The following is a 24,966-nucleotide window of genomic DNA, read 5'->3' on the forward strand; positions in this document are numbered from 1 at the left end:
AGTATTGGAAATGATTTTGCCTCCAGACATCAACATAAAAACAATAGAAACAGAGTCAGATATTAGTAGCGAAAATGAAGTTTCCACGTCGTCGAATGAATAAATTCAACAGAAACGTGACTTATAATTTAATTTTTATAAATAAATTTTATTTATATCTGTAAAATAATATTATTCTACTAAAATAACATGATATAAATAATTAAATGAAGTTAAGTAAATTGATTTTTAATTAGTATTTATATTTTGGCCAGGTTTTTATGAAAATATCCCACTGTGCGGCGCGGCGGCAGTGTTTACGTAAACGATTGTTCCAGCTGCGCGTGTTTATCTACGTCGTCAAAGGCGGCGGCGGCTTGTCCGGTGAGGGTAGCGGCGGCTTTCGTGTCGCGGACCGGTTATTAGACTACGACGGTGCGGCTATAGTGGCTATAGTGTGTTTAATTAAGATACGTTTGATATGCAGCAGGTGGGACGCGGGTCGACCGTTCGCGGTATCTTGGAGCTGATCAAATTATAATAATTTTAATCACGTTGCCAATACACCGTGTGTATTTCGGTCGAAATCTCTTGTATGTGTGCAATATCTAATTCCGTAACCCAGGGACTCCGGTGTGTTCTATATAGCGTATAACGATAAGCTCAGCGCCCGGAATTTTTCTCTAACCTTTCTTTTACCTCGTGTAGCCAAATTACCTAATACTAATACTAAGTAAGACTTAACGAAAGCAAAGCGTGGTTGTAAAGCTAGCGGAAAAGTATCTTACCTGTCACGTACTTGACCGGTGATTCCCTATCCAGGGAGCCAATTTGACGCGGCACACAGGTGACGGTGTTGTATGCACGGTCGCGGTGCGGTGAACACGATTCGAATATTATAATTTCAATAATAAAAATCCCGGATTCGTGGTGACACAGTATATATATATATATATATATTTAAAGAAAAAAGGAAAAAATAATAATAACAATGCACACCAAGAAAAAGTATAAAGGTGCGGCCCCACTGGGAGCGATTTGCGTTTTTACGATAGCGTGTAGCGATTTTGCGTTTTAGCGATTTTAACGAAAGTATGTAACTCATATGTAGTGGCCCCACTAAGCGCGTGTCGCGTGTAGCTTTACACGCGCGGTAATCGCTGAAAGAACAAAATAGTTTGATATTCGGCGATTAATCGCTGTCAAAATGTTTTCCGCGTCGGTTGTGTCCGAACAAATAGCTGTCGCTGTCTTCGTACAGGAAGCTATTTGGAATCCTAAACACCCGAACCACAGTAATAGGACTAAGATTCAAAAATGTTGGTCCAACATTAGAAAGGACCTTGACATGAATGGTAATTTAATTAATTAATATTATATATTTTGATATATTAGCTAATATAGTATCATAGTATAATATAGTATATCAGCAACGCTGGTCGAGCGAGATTGTGCGCAACGATCGATAACGTTTTTATCTCAGTATTATAGTTACCGTAACGTATTGTGTCAATAGTGTTATACGATATATTCATAATTTTTAAAAATGCAGTGCGGGAAATGTCATGAAACACTTATTAAAGAAGATGTAATAAGCTGCTCTTCTTGTAAAAAAGAATCGCATTTTTACTGTCAAGGCATTACTGAAAATGGATTCGGTAGAATGACGAAAAATACGAAGAACAGGTGGGACTGCAATGAGTGCAAAGCTAGCCGGGAGAGTAAAAAAGGAGAAATACAGAGTGTAAATGATGAGAACAATAATATCCAACAATTAACTGAATCAGTACAGTTCATGAGCGCTAAATTCGATGAGTTCAATAACACAGTCGGAAAAATGCTAAACGAAATGAAAGAACTAAGAGAACAGAACATGAAACTAACTGAAACAAACGATAAACTATCATCTGAAATTCGAATATTAAAAATTAAAGTTGATGAATTAGAGCAGAAAACACTAGAAAAAGCAGTCGAAATCGTGGGTGTACCGCCAAGACAAAATGAAGACTGTAAAAATACAGTTAAGGAAATGATAAGTAAATTTAACATTGAATGCGACGTAGTCAGCCTACAGAATACCATCTAAACAGAAAACTGATATGAAAATAATTGCTTGGTTATCGGATACAAATGCCAAAAACCAGTTTCTTACAACAGCAAAGAAAAACAAATGGACAGCAAATCAATACCAAAGCGACTGGCCTACTACGAAAATATATATAAATAACCACTTGACAAAATTCAAACGATTATTACTGAGTAAGTCAAAGTCAGCGGCGAAAGATAAAAATTACAAATATGTATGGACGAGTGGAACTGATATATTGATACGGAAAGATGATAACACCAAAGTCATAAGAATCAACGACGAAAATGATTTAAATAGAATGATATAAATTAGATACTGTGATATTAGTTTGTAAGTAGATTAATTATTGTTCATGCATGATATTATAGATGAGTTAGATAAAGTATATGACATTAAAACAAATACTTTAACTGATATTAATAATTTAGCATTATATATTGATAATAATAATGGTTTTATTATATTCCATTTAAATATTAGATCAATTACAAAAAATGTTGACCAACTTCTAGTTATGTTAAATAACAACTTAAATCTTATTTTTTTTTTTTTTTTTATTTAAATTAAGCCTCGGCAACAATGGCCATTGGCAACAATGAGTTTAACTCTAAATTATTTACATGTTATATAATTTACATATTAAATACTATTGATAAGGTTGGACTTAGTAATAAAGGTTATTATGAGTCTTATGTTGTCTGGGTGGAGGGCTTCTGACAGAATGTTTGAGATGCCTGCTTCCCGTCTATCCGTTTCGTATAAAAGGCATTCAGTTATGATGTGTTTGATTGAGAGAGGGGTACCGCAACTGGCACATAATGGTGGGTCTTCTTTCTTCATCAGGTACTGGTGTGTTAGTGATGTATGTCCTATACGGATTCTGTTAACTGAGGTTTCCATTTTCCTTGTAAAGTCTGGTGGAGAAGGCCATGTGTGGATGGTATTTTTAATTTCGTTTAATTTGGATGTACCTTGTTTCCATGCACGTAGCCATATGTTGTTGGTTATTGTACTAGTTATGAGTTTGGCGTCGTGTAGGGTGAAATTATTAAGTCTAATGGCATCCGTTGATGAAATTGCTTGGCGTGCTTTTTTGTCAGCTCTTTCATTTCCCTGAATTTGATTGTGACTGGGTATCCATAATAAGGTAATTGAGTAGCCGGTGTGTGTAAGGTTATAGATCTGGTTCTGGATTTTCCTGGAGATCTCATTTGGATTGTAGATATTTTCAATACTCCTCAAGGTACTGAGTGAGTCACTGAGGATTACTGCTTTGTGTATGTGATTAGTTTTAATGAGGTCTAAGGCAAATGAAAATGCAAATTCTTCGGCAGTGTATATTGAGCAAAAGCTGGGGAGTCTCAGCATGGATACTTGGTCCTGGACTACTACAGCTGCTTCAACACCGTTTTTCATTTTGGAACCATCCGTGTAAATTTCATTAGAATCATGAAACCCGGAGATGATTGAATGTAGATGTTGTTTGTAAATTATGGGGGCGGTGTCGTTTTTCGAATATTTACTTAGTTCTCTGTTGATTGGGATATTTAATAGCCAAGGGGGCGTCTGTATGTTTTCATTCTTGATAACGTCCAGGTGGGAGAATGGTATGTCTTTAAGGGTGTCATTGATTTGATTCATTACCTTGAGGTTATTTTGAAGGCGTCTGGTTGCTAGTAATATGGAGCTATGGACTCTCCTGATGTCGAGTGGGGCTACTCCAGCTGTATTGAGCACACTGGGAATCGGGCTGGATCGGAAGGCTCCGGTAACGAGTCTTAACCCTGTGTTGTGTATGGTATCAATCATATTGAATGCTGTTGCCTTAGCTTTTATGAACAGGAATGAGTTATATTCGAGTTTGGATAGGATGAGTGCTTTATAAATTTGTAATAGACTAGAGGAGTGACTTCCCCATGACCTATGGGCGAGGCATTTTAGCGTATTCATTCTTAGAAGAGAGTCCTTTCGAATGGTCTTGAGATGTGGTATCCACGTGTTTCTTAAATCGAAGAGTATGCCTAATATTTTGATGGAGTTTTTTATTGGTAGGGGAATATTGTTCATATATATGGTGGTGTTAACAATATTTCTTTTATTAGTGAAGAAAGTACATTGTGATTTTTCGACTGAAAAAGAGAAACCCGAGACAAGAGACCAGTCTTGTAATGCAGTTATTGCATTCTGTAGGTAATTTATAGTTCTGTTTGTATTGATGCCTCTGCAGAATATATTGAAGTCGTCGGCAAATAGTGTGCACATAACCGGAGGTTGTATGACTAGTGGTATATCGTTAATCGCTAATAGGAATAGCGATACCGATAGTGTGGATCCTTGTGGTACGCCGTTTTTTTGAGAGTATATTTTCGACAGTTTTTCGTTGCACTTCACCTGGAAGGTTCTGTCTGTAAGGAAGTTCTGTATAAAATAGAATAAATTACCTTTACAGATAATGTTTGACAATTTTTTTACAATACGGGGGCGCCAGGTGGTATCATACGCTTTTGATATGTCGAGAGCTATGAGGCCCATAATTTGTTTAGCTTCAAGTGTAGAATGTATTTCCTCTTGGATGTCATGTAGTGAGTTAGTGGTACTTCTATGTTTTCGGAAACCGTTCTGGCGAGGATCCAAGAAATTGTTTTTTTCGAGAAACCATCTAAATCTATAATCTATAATTTTTTCCAATATCTTTGCCAAGGTATTCAAGAGGGATATTGGTCTGTATGATTTAATATCAAATTTGTTTTTTTTTGGTTTAAGAATTGGAATAATTATGGAGTGCTTCCAATTTCGAGGTATATGTCCAGATGACCATATTTTGTTGTATACTTGAATAATTGAATTTAAGGCGGTCATGGGGAGGTTGTGGATAAATTTATAAGGTATCCCGTCTGGTCCTGGGGCAAGACTATTACATTTTGATAAAACTCTGAACATTTCAGTTAGCTGAATTGGGGAGTTGAGTTTTGTCTGTTCATCAAGGTGTGGGTTGATGTTAGAAATAAAATTCTGGATCCTCATGTGTACGTTTTTATCAAGGAAAGTCGTATTGTAGTTTTCATCCGAACTGTTATGGTAGAAAAAATCTCCTAAGAGATTGGATATTTCGTCAGGATCAGTGCATAATTTTGAGTCTTTCATGATGTGAATGTTGTGGTTCTTGGAGAAGCCTCGAAGTGACCCAACCCTGCGCCATATCAGAGCTGAGTCAGCTTTGGGTCCCAAACAGGACGTGAAGGTTTTCCAAGAGTCAGTCTTACTTCTTTTGACTAGATATCGCGTTTTCGCTCTCAGCTGTTTAAGTTTTATGAGGTCAGACATGTTTTTTGAACTTTGGAAGATTTTGAGTGCTTTGTTTTTTTGTTTGATTGACTCTTTTATTTGGTCATTCCACCAAGGGACTAGATTTCTTTTTAAAGAGTTAGTTGTTTTTCCTATGGCAACTTCTGCAGCTTTGATAATGGACTCTGAGATGAAGGTGGTATCGTCCTCTATTGTGCTGGTTTCAGATTGGGGATTTACATGCATAAAGGAGTCAACTAGGGTATTAAAAAAGACCCAGTCCGGGTTTTTTAACTTCCATCTGTATGGGAGGGGGGGTGGTAGTGTTTTTGTGGATAGGAGTGTCATTAGAATAGGTAAGTGGTCACTGTCATATATTTCGTGTAGAATTGACCAAGATATTCTTTGAGCTAGCTATACACTTGAGAAAGATAGGTCAATATTGGAAATATGGCCGTTTGACGGATTAAGTCTGGTAGGTTCGCCATTGTTGAGTAGTGTAATCGAGTCGTCATCTAGGATTTTTTCAATTGATTTGCCTCGAGCGTCTGTTCTGTCTGATCCCCAATATTCGCTATGGCTATTGAAGTCGCCTAGTAAAATAAATGGTTTGGGTAGTTGCTTGATGATGTTGTCTATATCAGATGTGTTAAAAGATGTTTGGTTTGGGACGTATATGTTACATATTGAAATTTTTGATTCTAGTGTTATCTGAACTGCGATGACTTCTAGATTGGAATTGATATGAATCTGTTCACAGGGGTAGTCAATGTGTATTAGAGAAGCGACGCCGCCGCTAGCCCGAATACAGTTTTGTCGGTTGATGTAGAATATATTGTAGTTTTTGATATTGGGTATGAGATTGTTTTTAAGATTTGTATCTTGAAGGCTAATACACATAGGTGAATATTTTTTTATTATTAATTGTAGATCCGGCCGTTTTTTAATGAGGCTATTTATGTTCCATTGTATTATATTCAGGTTCTTCATAGTAAGATACTTTATTTAAAATGCAATATATACAATGAATGAGAATTATTATTTTTGTTGTTGTGTGTTAGTTGACGTCGGAAAGGGGGGTCAATTCGAGCAGTAAATTGGCTAGACTCGAGAGTCTGTTCTTGATGCAGATGCTTTTGATTTTGGGACGGACTGTCTCCAAGATCTCGATCATTTCCATGGATGATATATTGAATGGTGTTAAAACACTGGAGGGATCTTGTCCAGTGAGTGTGTTTTCAATAATATGCTATATCAATCATTGAAGTGTTTACTAATAAAACTGATTACGAATATAATAATATATATAAAACGAGAGGAGAGGACAACGGCAATTTAAGATTAATTAAACAAAATACCACATTAATGAAAAATTACTATATAAATAAAGGTATCAAATTGTTTAACCAACTCCCTACAGACATTAAACAAATATATAATAAAAATAAATTTAAATCAGCAATTAAAAATATGTACATGAAATTATTTAATTAGCGTAGTAACTAGTAATGTCTCTTTGTCACTTAGACCTTATTTAATCTCTTTTGTTATAGATACTAATAATAAGTTTATGTGTTTATTATTTTAAAATATTAGTTAAGACTATACTATTAATTACGACATAGCACTATAGTAGTAGATTTTATAATATTTCTTTTGTTATATACATATATTACCAATAAATTATTATATTTAATTATGCTTATAAAAATGTAATTGTATGAAAAAAATGTATTGTATGAAGCTGTTTAACATAACTTATGTATACTATTAAGATTTTTTTTTGTAAAAGGCTCCCTACTTCCGCCACAAGCTTCGCTTACAGGGAGTAGGTATCAACTTATATAAATATGTAAATATTACGTGATAATATGCAGTATGTTGTTGTAAGTTGAAATTGAATATATTATTATTATATTAGCTAATAACTAATAAGTATACTGAGGCTCTTAACTAGAGTACAAGTATTGCATTACTTTGGGGTGACATATAATTTTAAAGAAATTAGAGCTGCAAAATTAGATAAATATTGACAACAAATGACAATAATTACTGTTATGCATCTATTGTAAGTACTTTTTATTAAAAAAACAGTATTTCTCAGATCGAATGTTATAAAACTGAAAAGTGTTATAAATTATAATATTATACTGATGGGAGAGTGGATACCTTCATTAATTGTCAGAATGTTCAAAGAATTATAAACAATAAAATAATAATAATAATCTTTTAAATACCTATCAAGTAAAGCAGCACTTTCAGCCAGCAACATTTTTCTGGACGTCATCTTAGTCGAGGATCGAATAAACAAATGAAAAATACACGAACACGCACAACTAAAAATGCAGAAACGCATGTAAAATCGCTAAAGTGTCCCTATCAAAATCGCTAGAGGACATCGCGCGTGTAAAATCGCAGAAACGCTCGAAACGCAGAATCGCTCCCAGTGGGGCCGTACCTTAAGTATAGTATGTGGCAGTGGTCATAATGACAAAAAAAAAATAGAGGCAGACAGTGGAACTGTGTCTCGTTACACGGTCTCGGAAAAACAGCACGGTTCAGATAGTGATACCTGTCGGACGTCGTAGCGACCGCTCGCTACCCCTGACCAGCGATGGATGGGAGGACGGGGTGTCGCTGCGACGTTGCGTGCCGCGGAGTGGTGGTTAATGAGAGAGATAAGGGCACGGTCGGCGACGACCGTTTCGGTAACGGCTGCCGCACGGGTCCGCGTCAATTGTGTAAATTATTAAAAAAACGAATTGAAATAGAAAATTCAGCAACATTTAATAAAAATCCAAACATAAAGAGTATACGCAGTGGGAAAGAAGAACAGGTTGAATTAGCATTATCATTATGGTTTATTAATGTTAGAAAAAATTATGCATGCATTAATGGTTCAATATTGCTTCAAAAAGCTGTAGAACTTGCAAAAAAAAGGGTATAGAAAATTTTATTGCCTCAGAAGAATGGTTTCATCAATAAAATAATTATATTTTTAATAACTAAGTATTATGATTATAAAATTTGATGTAACACTACATTATTTATTTTTTTTATTTAACGTAGGTTTTATTATTATTTATAACTTTCGTTTAATATTATCAATCGGATTATTTTATCAGTTATGTCCCGTACCAAAGTGATTACATTAAGCGGCGATCACTGTAATATATAAATAGTATATTATTTTATTTTTAAGAAAAACTAAATGTCAACATTATTACATAATAATTTGAAGAATATTTATTTTTGTATTGTGTGCTTCTAAAAGCATAATTTACATAATACGTGTTTCTTACAAGCGGTAGGAAACAAACAATAAAATACCAATACCAATTAAGAAATTTTTAACATAATTAATTACTTACCTATGAAGTTATAAAATGTATAAATTAGATTAATTTAACTCAACGTCGGACGTTGTCTTCGACTGATCAGTCGCGGATCCAGGAGGGGGGGGTAGGGGTGATAGAACTTAAAATAATGAATAGTCAATAAGAACAATATTATTGTGACCGTATGATCGACAACTGACAGCCGGCCAGTCCCGCCGACTCATAAAGTATACTTATTTATAATCCACCCCTCCCGTTATGGTAGGTTAGATCCGCGTCTGCTGATCATTATCCAGTATAATTTTGACACAAATTTATCATACAATATACCCTGTGTGCAATAATGTGATATTAACTTCTATGCGATTGTATTTTAGTAATCTCAAGTGTGATATCACAAAAATACTTCTATGATATGTTTAAGAGACTATATTAAAATAACAGTTGTATAGTTTTAACTAAGCGATGTCACAAATAGAGTTCTATGCGACTGACATTTGTAATATTACATAGAAATTGTAACCATGCAATTACTGGGATAGGTGTACTATGCGATTACTTCTAGATGTACCAACATTATAATTTTAAATTGTTACAATGCGAGGTCTCTGAGATATCGTAGATATGTTTGGAAATATTATCTAATAATCATAATAATTATTATATTATATCTATAAATAGAAATTATAAGAACATAATGAAATAGTCAGGATATCCAGCTAGTTATCAATGACACTAAATTATCACCAGTTATCATTTTTATTATCGTAGTTCGGCATCGGTTATTAAGCTTTATTTTCACTCAACTTTTTTTTGTTAACGCAACGCGCAACCACGCGTCCATGTCATCATAGTGAATGTGTGACACTCGTTACAACTTACAACTTACATGTGATACTATTACATGTGTTCTACACTTCTATACTGTTCCTTATTGTGTTGTCGTGTTGAACATAATATACAATGTCGTGTAAACAGGTAATATAAATTATAAGCAGATCATTTATTTTATTTTTTAATAATTAAACTACTTACTAAAATAAAACGTACTAATTTCAATTACAAAGTTTTTGAAAAAATACCTACTAATTTTAAATCATTTCTTACATTATATTAAATTACCTATAAATATAAATTAGAAAAACAGCTAAATAAATTGTAATAATTTTATCATATGCCTATAGTAATATTTTTTAAATCTACCTATTTATATATATAATATCATCATTACTTAGGACTTAGGTTTTAATTTAAAAAATTGTTTTATTCAAATTTATTTTTTGACTCTTACAAAATGCACCTACCTACCTAAGTTATTGCTTGCAGATGCAGCTATTACTAGTAAATTGTGAATTGTAGGTACCTAATTAGCCATTACCCTACTTATGGATGTACAAATGTATTCATATACAGCTAGTAGGTATATCTTATACAAAATTGAACAGTTGAAATGGTAGTACTTTTTCTTGTTTTTCTCTTGGACTTAAAAGCCGAATTACAATTGCTTAAATATAAGAAATATGCCTTTTTTTTTTTTTTTTTAATTATTACAATAAGGTATTCCTAGCTTACGCTATCTATACCTAGAGATGAAAGATAAAATACATTTTGGCGTAATTAAGTGCGATAAATAAATAAGTTACAATTTTACATTAGATGATAACAGTAGTTAGAGAATTAATTAGATAGTGTCTTGAGGAATTAGGTCATGTGGGCGACCTCGTTTGAGACGGCGCTGTGGAGGTGGTCTGGTGTTGATGTGGTAGTGCATTGAGCCTATTGACCTATGGATGGATTCGAAGAAGCTCACAGCCGTGAGCTTGATGTGGTCTTGAATGGTTGAAATTTTAAGATCTTTGTGTATGCTTGAGTTCCTTACAAACCATGGGGCGTTAGTTATCGTTCTTAAGACTTTGTTTTGAAATATCTGCAGTTTTTTGAGATGAGTTTGTGCGCAATTACCCCAAACAGGGCAGGCGTAAGTGATTAATGGACGTAGTACTTGCTTATAAATAAGTAGGGAAAGGTTTTTTTGTAGGGAAGACTTTCTGTTTAAGATAGGGAAGAGCATCCCTAAACGTTGATAGGCTTGTTGAAGTTTAGTTGAGAGGTGTGGCCACCAGGTTAATCTTTTGTCCAATGTTACACCGAGGTACTTGACGGATGGCTTCCATGAGATTGGCTCATGGTTAAAAATTAACGGTGGTGGAGTAGGATTACGGCGTAGACTGAATAATACACTTACGCTTTTTGATGGATTAATTGATATTTTCCAGTTCTTGCACCAGGCAGATAATGTATTTAAGTGGTTTTGTAGGTGTACAGATATTGCTTCTGGGTTGCGAGATTCAGAGTAGATGACAGTATCGTCCGCAAAGAGGGCTATGTTTGTGTGCAGTGATTGCGGGATGTCGGATGTGTAGATGTTAAATAATGTTGGGCCAAGTATAGATCCTTGTGGGACGCCAGCTACGATTGGTTGGAAAGAAGAAAAGTTGTCATTTATTTTAACAGAAAATTGCCTGTTAGATAGAAACGAAGTTAGGGAGTTGAGTAGGTAATATGGTGTGTTGATAATTTTGAGCTTGTACAACAACCCATGATGCCAAACCTTATCAAAGGCTTTTGATATGTCAACGAAAACGGCACCCGTGTGACAGTGTTTTTCATATGAGTTGCTTATATGTTCAGTTATGCGCATGAGTTGCTGTGTAGTTGAATGATGTGCTTTGAAACCAAATTGGAATTTTGGAATTGTGTCTGTACAGTTTAGATAATTTTGCAGTCTTGAGAGGATGACTTTTTCGAAAATCTTAGATAACGAAGTTAGCAGACTAATTGGTCTGTAACTGTCGGGGTCTGATTTGTCTTTTCCAGGTTTTTTTATGAGTATTATGATTGCTTTTTTCCAGTTATCCGGAAAGTGACCAAGGCGAAGGAGCGAGTTAAATAGAGAAGTCATGAACATAATTGCCTTATTAGGAAGTTTTTTGTACATAAGATTCGTGATGTTGTCGTGGCCAGGAGATTTTTTATTAGGTAGCCTTTTGATTATTGTTTTAATTTCACCAGGTGTAGCAAAGTTGATTGAATTTTGTACAGAGAAGTTTGGTGATCTCAGAACATCTAAAACCCTAAGATCATTAGGGTTGTGTGCGTACTGATTCAGGGAGAAAGTATTCGAAAGGTTTTCCGAAAAAAATTTGCATTTATCCGCGTCAGAAATTATGAGATGAGTTGGAGTGCGAAGAGGAGGAATGCAATTTGTCTCTTGGTTTAAAAGATTTTTTGTGACTTTCCATAGGCTTGAGTCGTTTTGATGAATATTTGACAAGAACTTGCTATATGAATTTACGCGGAATTGTTGAAGGGCGGTTTGCACTTGTTTAGTAAGCTTGTTTAACGTTGTTTTGGCTGCTGAGTTTCTCTGGTTTTGCCAAGCACGTCTGGCGATGTGTTTTTGTTGGATTAAAGTCAATATGAACAGTGGTAGTGAACCGTGATTTTTTTGAATTGGATTTTGGGGTGAGGTGACCGAGCACGCCCGTGCAGCATCAGTAACGACTTCGGTGAAATGTTCAGCAATTTTGTCTGCTGCTAAGACAGTAGTTATATTTTTTGGAATAATTAATTTATTATTTATATAGTCTGAGTAAGTGCACCAATTTGGTTTACCTTTGAAAAGTGAGACATTTGAGCGGTAAAATTGCAATGGAGAATTTAAATGTATTATTACTGGATTGTGATCTGAATCGAGTTCAGAGAGGGATTCTTGTACGACGTTGAATTGAATTGATTTGGTTACAAGAATGTCTAGTATGTCAGCAAGTCTATTCATATCCGAAGGAAAATAAGTTGGTGAGCTTGGTGCAGATACTATACATGTAGAGGTAGATATGTATTTATGTAGTTTAATACCGTTTGGATTCGAGACACGGCAACCCCAATTAGTATGTTTCGAGTTTAAATCACCGGCCATTATAATGTTATTGTGTAGGTTCATTAATTTGTCGTAATCGGCGATGTGCATTGTGCGGCTTGGTGGTTGATAAGCGCTGACGATTAGAATAGATCGATTATTAAAATTAATTAGCACTGCAGTGGCTTCTAAGCTCTGAAGAACAGGAATTGGGAAATGTTGGTGTTTAATTTTGTTGCGTAACAGTATTGCTACGCCGCCCATAGAGCGTGTCGGCGCGTTACGATCCGCGCGGTACATTGTGTAGCCGGGGAATTTAATTTTGTCCGTGTGTGACAAATGTGTTTCGGTTATGCAAGCTATGTCAATATTATGATGGTTAAGAAATGCCATTAAGGAGTTCCTTTGGGATTTAATACCGTTGGCGTTCCAATTTAGCAAAATTGCGTTATGGGGAACCATGAGTGTTTTGATTTAGGCTATTTATGATGACGGGCAGATTTTCGATTATTTTCTGCATGAGTTGAGTGATGAAGGTATTTATAAGTGGTAGGAGCGTTTTCATGAAGCCGTTGTCGCTATCTGCGTTGTTAGTTGAATTACTGTTGGAGTTATTTTTGCATGCAGAGGCATACGTAATATGATCATTAGTGTTATCTTTGTTAGTATATACATGCTGATTAGCCGGTTTAGGCATTGAATTACTATAATTATTGTTATGGCGAGGATTAGCGACTGTTTTATTTTTGTTTTTTGTTATATCTTTATAAAATGTACAGCCTCTGTAACTAGCTGGATGGTCACCGTTGCAATTGACGCATTTAGCAGGAGTTTTTAGAATTTTTTGACATTGGGTATAGTGATGGTCGCCCGCGCATTTAACACACCTGGGCGGTAAATGACAAAATTTTTTAGTGTGCGAGAATCTTTGGCAGTTTGTACACTGAGGGATGCCAGTTGATGGTTTTCTTGGCTCTACGGAAACTACACAGTGTAACAATCTATTTAAAGAGTAAATGTCGGGTGATGATTTTTTGAGGAGAACGGCGACGATTGGAATAGGATTTTTATAACGGTTTTGGAGACGTGTCACGGTGTCTACTTCGAAGTTAAGTTCTTTCAGCTCGTTGAAAATCATTTCCTCCGTTATCGGAATTGGGAGGTTCCTGATGACAACTGATAATTGTTTTTCAGTTTGGAATTGGTAGGTATGATATTTAATTTCAGATTCGTTGAAACTTTTTGTAATCGATCTGTAATCTTCGATTGAGCTTAGGTTTAATTTTAATGAATTTTTTGTATGTGTGACTGAGAATTCGTCAAAAGTTTGATTAGATAAAGAAGTATGAAATGTTTCGAAATTTGAAATATCGTAGACGTAAATTGGCGGTATTTTGGGACTAACCTGTGCGTCCTGTGCGTTGTCGTTTGTGGAAACGCCGTCTTGGTCAAGTTCGTCGTCGATGTTTTGAAGCGGAGTAAATTTGTTTTTGCTTTGAAAGGGTGGAGTAAGTGGAGCTGCGTTTGTTCTCTTTCTTGGGGCGTGTTGTAGAATGCGGGTTTGGGGAGACCCGCGACCCCTATTTGAAGGCATGTTAAAACGGTTACGAAGTATATATGTTACGGTAAACAGAGCACGGAGGACAACCTGCTACGACGGCTACTGATAACCAACTGAGAAATATGCCTAATATTTTAATGTTTTACTTAATTCAAGTTAGATTGGTATTAAGTTATCAGGACAAATTAATAACTAATTGATTAATGTTGATTTTCAAATTGAATTACTTATGTAGGTAGTACCTACCAATTAGCTCACCTAACCTTTTTGTTTTTATATCTATAAGTTGAATGCATATATTGTAATTTTGCAGTGGGTCGTAGGGTATTTCACAAAAGAAAATAAATATTCTGTAATTCCATTCAATTGGATTTTAAACTGCGGTAAAGTTTACTTTTCTAAATGGCCAATATCTGGCATAGTAAACACAATGATTACCAAAGCAAGTGATCCAGAGGTAGATTGGCCAACATTTCCTTTGAAAATAGTTTCACAAATTTTCAGTAAGTACCTATTACAAACTAACTATTAAATGCTCAAAATACAATTTTATGTTCAAATCAGTAGTAATTTCTTTTTAAAATATAATTAAGTTAGTGAGAAATATAAAATATTTATAATATTATGCGATATAGGCAATTATGTTTATTAATTAAATTATATTTAATATACTCCTTTGTTGAACAATTTTTTATTTTGATAATTATAGATACATTTGAAGATGCTAAGTTGAAAGAAAAAGAATTATTCTTGTCTGCATCAGAATCTGAAAGTCCAGAAAAAAAAAAGAAAAAAAAAAATCTTATCCAGCACAAACTGTTGAAGAAAGTGACAGTGGTAAGTCATATGATTTTAATTTTCCAAAATTGGTAAATTATGCATAGGTACATTTTACATATTATCTACTTAGTACTTATTGTTAAAATATACTAATTTTTGCATTACAGCTTGTAGTAGTACACACACAACTCCCATAAAAGTGTTGAAAACCAATCATGTAGTGGACTTACAACAAAGTGGATCTTCAAACTATATTGAACTGCAAAATAACCAATTTTCCCATCAGTTATTGCCCATCAACTTTATTTCTTGTATGTATTAAATTTAGTTATAATTTACTGATGATAACAATTAATATTAATAATATATGTTTAGCATCTTTGGACACTTTGCAGTATGATACTAATTGTTATACCGTTGAAAACAATTTGCCTATTCCTTTGTGTGAATCTAACATTCCAAGTATGGATCATTCCATTTCAAGTATGTGTTATATTTGTTATTTAAAACATGCAGTTGTTTAAAATATAGGCTTTACAATTATTAGTAAAATAATTTATAATTTAGGCAAATTAACAGAAAATGGGGAAGAGTCAATTAATAAGAATGATGACAATATGATGCAAAATGTATTTAAAAATGTTATTTCTATACTTGCATATGTAAAACGGTTGGACAGCAAGATAGATTCCTTAATTCAAACCAATCAAAATATAAAAAAAAATTTAACTGTAAATAACGCCTTTGAAAAAATATTTCCATTTGAAAATGTAGAATCTGTGGATGATATGGAAAATAAATTAAATTTGGATGAAAACACTTCTGTTCAATTGGTATTTAGATATTATAATAATATTTAAGTTATTAGTATAATTATTTATTTCTTTTGTTATTTTTATAGACAAATTTCTTGCAAAAAATTGGAGGCACAGGTCTTAAAAATTTTATTAAAAGGGTGTTGGAAAGATTATTTACTAATCAACTATCTACAAAATATTCATGGACAGGTTTTAAAGATAACTATGCGCTTAGAAATTTAAAAATCATAAAAATCATGAAAGGTTATTTATTTATATACAAATAATTATTTTTGTCAATATTATTGTTTACAAAACTCACTGTTTTGTATCATTATTAGATGTTGCCATTAGTACTTTTTCCGAAACTGAAGCTAATTTTGAAGCACATACTAAAGATTGGTTCCGTCATGGCTCTCAAAGATATAGCAGAGAACAACAAAAAGAATCTTCATAAGCATTAAATTCTTAAGTATTTATTACATTAAAAGGTATTATTTTTTTTATTTTTTTTTGTTAATTATTATTACAAAGAAGAAATTATTTTATTTTATACTTTAATAGATTATGAACAACCTAACATTTGTATATTAATCTAACAATGATGTATCTATAATATTAACATCTATAAACATTTTTAAAATATTCAGAGATGTTTATTTTATTTATTATTTTTTTTTTTAAAGGACAATACAATAATGTGCTTTGTTACAATTTGTATATATTTGTTAATTATTATAATAAAGAAAAAGTGATTCTATTATAAATTATGTTTTTGTTATATAACATGATTTGCAGTTATGACTTATTTAAAATATTATTACTTAAAATATCAACATAATATTATACTAATTGTGTTTTTGTCAAAATGTTTGAACTTTGCCTATTTTTAATTATTAACCCATCCATTGCCTAAGCAAAATATGCTTCAAATCTAGAACTAAACAAGACACAAGTACTGAATAGGTAGAATAAGATCATTGACCAAAGCAAAGATAGTTAGGCTATTATCAGTTTAAAAAAACATGTGATGGTGTTAAAACCAGATTAAAATTATGTATAGCTTATACATAAGACAAGAATGGTAAAATTATTTTTAGAAGCAAAGGTCCTCAAGGCTTGTTATAATATTAACCAAATAGGTATAATGATAAAATAAATAATTACAATTTATAGCTGTTAATAAGGTATTTAATTATTTTAATTTTAATAGATGTGTTTGTATTCTCTGTTCATATTATAATTAATCTTTAAATTTTAGTTTCGAAAAAAGAAAGCTATACATTCTACAACAAAAAGGCATTTTTTACGCTACATTCAAAGTGATGTTATATCAAATCAACTATCATTCAATAATCAAATTACAAACACTTATGTCAGGTTACAAGAACCTGAAATGAACCCAACAACAGACAATTTAAATGATTTTTCAAATATGGATTTACAAATACCAATTGCATCTAATTCATCATCACTAGTTTTATTTGATAACTTCTCCAATGTAGATAATTCTGAAGTTAGTGATTCTAAGTTAGTGATTATTAGTAATAACTTAAATGATAATTATTCTGATGATGAAAATCCATTAAAAAAAAAAATTACAACAGTGGATAAGTGATTATCATGTTTCTCATAATTGTGTAAATTCGCTTTTGTCAATTTTGAGATCAGAAGGATTAAAATTGCCTAAAGATGCCAGGACATTATTGAAAACACCTAAAGCTCATGAACATAGCATAATAAATATTCACCCCGGCATATATACACCTTGGAGTAGAATTTATGTTAACTAAAATCTTAACTGCGAATCTTGGTTTTATTGAACAAAATACTTTAATACAACTTGGGTTTAATATTGATGGCATTCCTCTAACATCAAGTTCAAAATCAAGTTTTTGGCCAATTTTTTTAAGCTTTGTAAATATTCCTAAGTTATTCAATATTGTAATACCGGTGGGTATTTATCATGGCAAGTATAAAAAACCATCATCTAGTCATGAATTTTTACAATATTTTACTTCTGAAATGAAAATGATTTTAACAAATGGAGTATGTATAAAAAATAAATTATTAAAATTTGAAATTAGTCAAATTGTGTGTGATGCACCAGCAAAATCATTTATTTTAAACGTGAAAGGTCATAATGCCTATCATGGGTGTAATTCCTGTATTGTTGAAGGGACATATATTGATAATAAAAGGATGGCCTACCTAGATTTAAATGCCCCTTTAAGATCAAATCAATCTTTTCGAGATAAACAGGATTCATTTTATCACAAAGACTCGAGCCCCTTAGAAGAATTTCCAATTGATATAACATCGACAGTCGTACTCGAATATATGCATAATATTTGTTTAGGGGTAATGAAGAAGCTAATTGTATTCTGGGTGAAAGGTAACAAATCTGTTCGTTTAGTAGATCCAAATACTGTTTCAGAAGAATTGATTAATCTTAAATGTCATTTACCATCAGAATTTAATCGCTTGCCCAGATCACTTGAAGAATGTGAACATTGGAAGGCAACAGAATTTCGCACTTTCCTTCTTTATACAGGTCCTATTGTGTTAAAAGGGAGATTGAAAAAACCTCTATTTAAACATTTTATGCTCTTAAACTATGCCATAAGACTTCTTATTTCTTCGGAAAGTTGTCATACTTATAACAATTTGGCTAAAGACATATTAATAAGATTTGTACGTGAATATGGATCTTATTATGGTGAAGGGTATGTTGGATATAATGTCCATGGTTTAATACATGTAGCTGATTTTGTTCTAATACATGGACATTTAGATTTATTTAGTGCGTTTAAGTATGAGAATTATTTACAGTTTTTAAAAAAAAGTTGTAAAAATGATAGATTTCCTCTCCAAGATGCATATAATCGCATCATAGAAAAAATGAACGTTCAAATTAAAACTATACCTCTTGTTTATCCAATATTGAAACGAGAGTTAAAATTCAATTATAATTTAAATAATTCATTAACTGAAACTTTGTATGAACAAGTTGCATTAGAGCAATTTGTGATAAGTTCCAAAAGTGTTAAAGATAAATATTTTATGTTGCAAAATAATGATATTGTTGAAGTTACCAAAATAGTAAAATATTTTAATGGTGAGATTAAAATTGAAGCAATTAAATTTAATCATTCACCCATGTTTGATTATCCATCAACCTCAGATTTAACAAAAATATTTTATATCAATGAAATCATTCCAAAAGTTCAACCAATTTTGATCACTTTAAAAAGTTTAAAACATAAGTGCTTTGTAATACCAATAGATACTTGTAAATATATAGCTATGGCATTACTTCACTCATCATAATATATTTTACAAAATGTTGTTAAAAACTAAAACATATTTAAAAAAAATTGTGTATTATATACCTACATTATAGGTAGGTAGGTATCGAATTTTGTTATTATTAGGTTTTATTATTATAATATTATTATTATTATTATTATTATACCTATATATTATTATAACCTACAATTAAATATCATTTTTTATGATCAATTTGTGCTGTATAAATAAAAGGTACCTATTTTATTTGTTTATTACTACTATATTTTTAATTCCTATTGATATGTTCTTAAAATATATCATAGTACCTACCTATTATTTATAATGTAATTTGTTAGATATATATTAATATAACTAAGACAATCTGTTTTATTTTGTAACTATATATTTATATACTTGCAGTTTTTAATAAACAATATAAGAAATTATCTACCTAACAAAATGTATTTTATTATATTAGATACTTACCTACTATTTAAATAACTATACCTATGTGTATAATTTAGTACCTACCTAAGTATATTAGGTATATTATTATTAAGTATATAGATATATTTATAATTAAGTCCAGATTAAATTGTTCAAGAATTGTTTTTATTTTATTTGTATAGGTAGCCAGGTAGGTACTTACTTACCTACCTAGATAGGTATAATAATAATTGGTACATAGGCACCAACATAAAAAATAGGGGCTAAAGTTGTTTTGAATAAATTGAAAGATAATAAACAATTATCAGTTTAGTAGACCAGGCACCAATAAAATAGATTTAAATAAATACAACTTGAAACTTTATTTTTCAAAATAATAACTTACCTATGTAACGTTGTGTATATATAGGTACACATACAAAACAATTTTAAACGAGCGACTATTTAAAGATTTTAAATACACCATATTTAATAGATTAAATCATGTCAAATAAGTGTCCCAGTAGGTTAGGATTAGGTTGTTAGGTGTAGGGGTATAGGTTTCGAGTCATGATGCGGACATAAAAACTATATAATCAATAGAAACAAATTTTTTTCATTTTTTTTCGTGATCATTACTTTTGTGCACTCTATGCGAGATCGGCGCGCTGAAAATTAGTAGTTCCACATGAAACAACATATCTCAACTTGACGGCCGGCCTATGGTAGTTACAGTGTGAACAAACATAGACAAATGTTTTGTGATATCACATGCAGTAACTTCGCGTGTCTGGACATTAAGCGTTATATAAGAGTCTTTGAGACATCTCCAGGCTTCAAACTTATACATCTCACTGCTTAATGAGAGGACTACGTAACGTCTCTGAGATTATATTTTGCACACAGGGTACGAGTATCTACATTCTACACTGAGGCTCGGGCCACACTATGCGTTTTAGAGATGTGTCGTTCGCGAACGAGCGGATCTTATTGAACGGGTCAAAGTAGTGACCGATATGATCCAGATCGCCGAATCGAGGTGATCCGGATCACCTGATATTTTTTTTTCGTATTGGTTCTTGGTTCATACTATCTCCCCGATTCCCGAAGACCCGAATCCTATAATAGGTACTCGAGGCACGAACGACGCGAACAGTGTGAACCGTGTTGATTCAGGATTAAACCATTTGGAATTGGAATCACAAAAAAACAAGACTGATAGAGACACGAGTTTTTGATAACACGTTATCATTATAATATATTTGCACATTTTTGTTTTTCTCCTCTTCATAATTTTATAATGTCATTTAACTAATAATAATAATTAAATAACTAATGACTATTAGTATACAATAAATATAATTATATAAATCACAACATGTTGTGGTTAGGAAATAAAATTTGTGAAATTTTTGATGTTGTGAGTCGAGATCTTCTTTTATTTACAACTTGGTCTGCTTTCGAAAATATCCTCTCACAAGGTACTGATGTTGCCATAATACACAGTCTCCTTTTAGTTAGTCTATACAATCGTGGGTACACATTTTTGTGCTTAGCCCACCAAACCAAAGGATTTTCCGCACAATTGATCATTCAAATACTTGTCAACTTCAATTATACCTGCCACTGACGAGTTGGATCCTCCGATCAAATTCACTAGAGTTTCATCAAACTCTTTCCACATCATTGAACTTGTATTACTAGTAGAGGTAGATGTAGAAACTTGTTGACGTATTGGTTCGTCTGATTCTAATATAATACTTTGAGCTTTAGTCTTTAAAAAACGAAATGCATTCTTACAATGATTTTCATTAGAGAATGCAAATGTCTTGAACCTTGGATCCAATAATGTAGCTTGATTAATTAACGGGTTCTCTTCGTAATTACCAAATCTTGCATGCAACTCATCTTTTAAAACCTGACACATGGAACTAATTTCTTTTGGTTTTGTATTGATATTATTAAAATTTAAAACAAACTTATTTAATGTTTTAATAAAAATGATTTCTTTTGATAAAGTTACATATTTTTCAGCACTTATTTCAACAGTCATTTCATAAAAGATTTTAAAAATGTCCCGGCCATTTTCCAATATAACCCAGTCTTGTGGGCTTAAACAGTTTAACTCTGGATTACCTATAACTGCAAGAGTGGCAATAATTGGATCTTTAATTGCAATTACTCTATTAATCATATCGTATGTCGAATTCCATCGCGTTGGGCAATCCCGCTTTAGTTTTAAAATAGGTGAACCAAGTTGTTTTTGATAGTAATTTAATTTTGCTAGGGCATGCGAACTTTTTTTAAAATACTGTACTATGGTTTTTAGCTTTGAAAAAGTAGAATCTATACAATTCAAGCTACATTGGACAATTAAATTTATAGAATGTGCAAAGCAAGATAGCCATCTCCAGTTACACCTTCTAATTGTTGATTGTTGTTGAGCTGCATTATCAGTTATTACAGCAGTAAGTTTATATATGAAATTCCATTCCTCAACTAGGTTTCTTAAAAAATTAGCCAAATTTTCACTTGTATGTTTTTCACCAAACTTAATACAGCCTAATAATATAGATGAAACAACTGTCTCGTTTTTTGGGGTCAATAAAATGTGCTGTTATGGATATAAAACTTTGGTTAGACCTGGAAGTCCAACCATCTGTTGTCAAACACACAGCTTCAACATTTTATCCTTCGCGCGTTCAACAGTCATATCAAACATCTGAGGTAACAAACTTTGGGTAATTTTTTTTCTGTAAGTTTTTTAATGTAAGTTGGACATAAAATTTTAATTAAGTTACGAAATTCTTCATCCTCCACCATACTAAACGGATGATATTCCTTCACAATCATTTTTACCAACTGTTGATCTATCATTTTTGATTTGCTCATAGGTATCGGCTTATGGATGAAGTTTGCAATAGAGCTTTGCTGTTTGTTATGTGGTCTTAAAAATGCTGTTGATGCTGTTGCTACTGAAGTAGATTGTTTTCTAATCGGATTTTGGTTCATCGATGTTGAGGGTTCTGGATCATCAATAATCTCAGAATTTGATTCATTTACCTATAATTTAGAAGAATTATTACCAGAGCTCGGATATTCATGACGTGGCATATTTTTTTCGCGCAGCCAGAATTACACCGGAGTGGGATACAAATTTGATTCATGAAGTCTATATTACAAATATGCAACTTTTTTTTGCATATTTTTGCATATTTGACATTTTTGAGCATATAAATACATATATTGATCATTTAATGGCATATTTATCTCATACTCACATATTTATTAATATACACGAATCTCGTAATCGCCTGTCGACGACCATTATTATCTTATCGCATATCGTTAATAGATTAATATTATAGCCTAGGTATAGGTAAGTATATTGTATAACAGTATAGATTGACTGCTTGGGTGGGGTTTATCTACATTTTCGACGAGTTTATATTTTGTTGACATTAAATATTTTCAGTTTGCTGCAGTCCTCATATGTTGTGTTGTTGTGTTTATTAAACTATACCATTTTTCTGATACACGTTTTTTTTTTTTAAATTATTATTCACAAAATGCCGAAATGTTCGTCAAGTTTAAGTAGTTTTGTGAAAGAATTTGGGGAACATGTATTTAGTTCCGATGGTAAAATATTATTTTGCAAATTGTGTGAAGTTAAAGTATCTGCAAGTAAACGATTTTTAGTAACAAAACACTTAAAAACTGCACAAAGCATGAGCATACAGTAAATCTCCGAAAAAGACGCGAATAAAGTACAATTCAAATGTTATTTACACAAAATACAAACAAGAAAAGTGATTTTAATTTCGATCTTGCTGAAGCATTACTATCAGCTAATATTCCACTGTACAAGGTAAATAATTTTAAATTCAAAGAGCTTTTAGAGAATTATACTTCTAAAAATATCCCCGACGAATCAACCTTAAGGAAAAATTATGTAGATGATATTTATAAAAAAAATAAAATACAGGCCGAGGTCTTTAATCGTAAAATTTGGGTATCAATCGATAAGACCAAGGATGTAGATGGCCGCTAGTCATGCTTGTTAATTGTGAACATTTAGAAAAAACAAATAGTACAACAATAGCTCAACTCTTTGATAGATCTATGATTTTAATTTGGCCTCAAGGAGTAGAACACAATAATGTTTTATTGTTAGTTAGTGACGCCGCACCATGGTAAAGGCCGGATCAGCGATTCAAACGTTTTTCCCAAAAATGTTTCATGTTACTTGTCTCGCTCACGCTTTACATCGTGTAGCTGAACAAATCCGCAGTGATTTTCCGTTGGTTGACAAACTTATTTATTCTGTCAAAAAAGTCTTTCTTAAATGTCCAGCAAGAATAAACATATTTAAAGACGAAGCACCAGAACTAAGTTTGCCTCCAGAACCTGTGATTACACGTTGGGGGACGTGATTGAATGCGGCTATTTATTACTGCGACTCATATAAAACAATTAAAATATTATAGAAAAATTTGATCCTGATGATGCTTTGTTTATAAAAACAGCTCAAGAAGTTATGGTTGAACGTAGAGTTGAAGCCAATTTAGCTTTTATTAAATTAAATTTTTCATTCTTATCTATGGCTTTAATATCTCTCGAAGAAAAGGGGAAATGTCTATGAAGTTCAGTTGCCATTAAAAACGTCGTTTCAGAAAAATTATCAATTGCAGCTTCATCTCCTCAAGGTAAATCAATACACACAAAATTTCAAAAAGTTTTGGAAAAAAATTCTGGGTATAAAGTATTATCCAAAATTTCTAAAATAATAGATGACAAAACAGATTCGTTTGATGGACTTCCTGAAGTTATAGAAACTATCGACATTGTTAACTTTAAGTACGCACCGGTCAACACTGTAGACGTGGAGAGGTCATTTTCAGCTTACAAAAACATACTGTCAGATCGTCGAAGATCTTTCAAATTTGAAAATATATCCAAAATCATTGTTATACAATGTAATCTTAATATTTAAATTATTTAACCTACATAACATGTATTTTAGTTTATATATTTATATTTATAATAATTAATTTCTACCATGCATTTTTTTATAATATATTTGGAATTAATAATAACCTCTTTTTCGCGTATATTTTTTTGCATATTTTTGTTGAAAAATAGGTATATTTGATATATTTTGAGGTATATATTTGCATATTTTTAAATTTTTAAATGCATATTTGAATGAAATTTTGGTCATTAACATCCGAGCTCTAATTATTACCTATTAAATATTCATTATTCATTATTTTAAATTTTAACTGTAATTGTAACTGTTAAAAGGTTGGTTGTGTTCATTTTTTTAGGTAACAAATTTTATTTTTTATTTTTAAAGTTTTCCTGACAATAGGTCATCTAACTTACGGCTAAAAGAATATAAATTTGACATTTTGAAAAAGGTTAACATAAAAAAAAAATTACAAAATCAGTAAAAATTGATAAATTAGAATTTAATAATGTTTTATGAGCTTAGATCTAAC

At 32.2% G+C, this 24,966-nt stretch overlaps 2 protein-coding genes and 1 pseudogene across 2 annotated transcripts; 2 read left to right on the forward strand and 1 right to left on the reverse strand.

Moving 5' to 3' along the window:
* Nucleotides 1–2,707: 2,707 nt before the first annotated feature.
* Nucleotides 2,708–5,599, reverse strand: LOC112690485. The gene has a single exon (XM_025564504.1). It carries the CDS (start codon nucleotides 5,597–5,599, stop codon nucleotides 2,708–2,710), a length of 2,892 nt encoding a protein of 963 aa, XP_025420289.1.
* A 4,055-nt stretch (nucleotides 5,600–9,654) lies between these two features.
* Nucleotides 9,655–16,205, forward strand: LOC112690486 (annotated as a pseudogene).
* A 1,745-nt stretch (nucleotides 16,206–17,950) lies between these two features.
* On the forward strand, nucleotides 17,951–19,078 carry LOC112690487. The gene has a single exon (XM_025564505.1). It carries the CDS (start codon nucleotides 17,951–17,953, stop codon nucleotides 19,076–19,078), a length of 1,128 nt encoding a protein of 375 aa, XP_025420290.1.
* Nucleotides 19,079–24,966: the final 5,888 nt, after the last annotated feature.

The sequence above is a fragment of the Sipha flava genome, unplaced genomic scaffold (assembly GCF_003268045.1).
Source record: "Sipha flava isolate LNK unplaced genomic scaffold, YSA_version1 50757_pilon_pilon, whole genome shotgun sequence".
NCBI classification, from domain to species: Eukaryota; Metazoa; Arthropoda; class Insecta; order Hemiptera; family Aphididae; genus Sipha; species Sipha flava.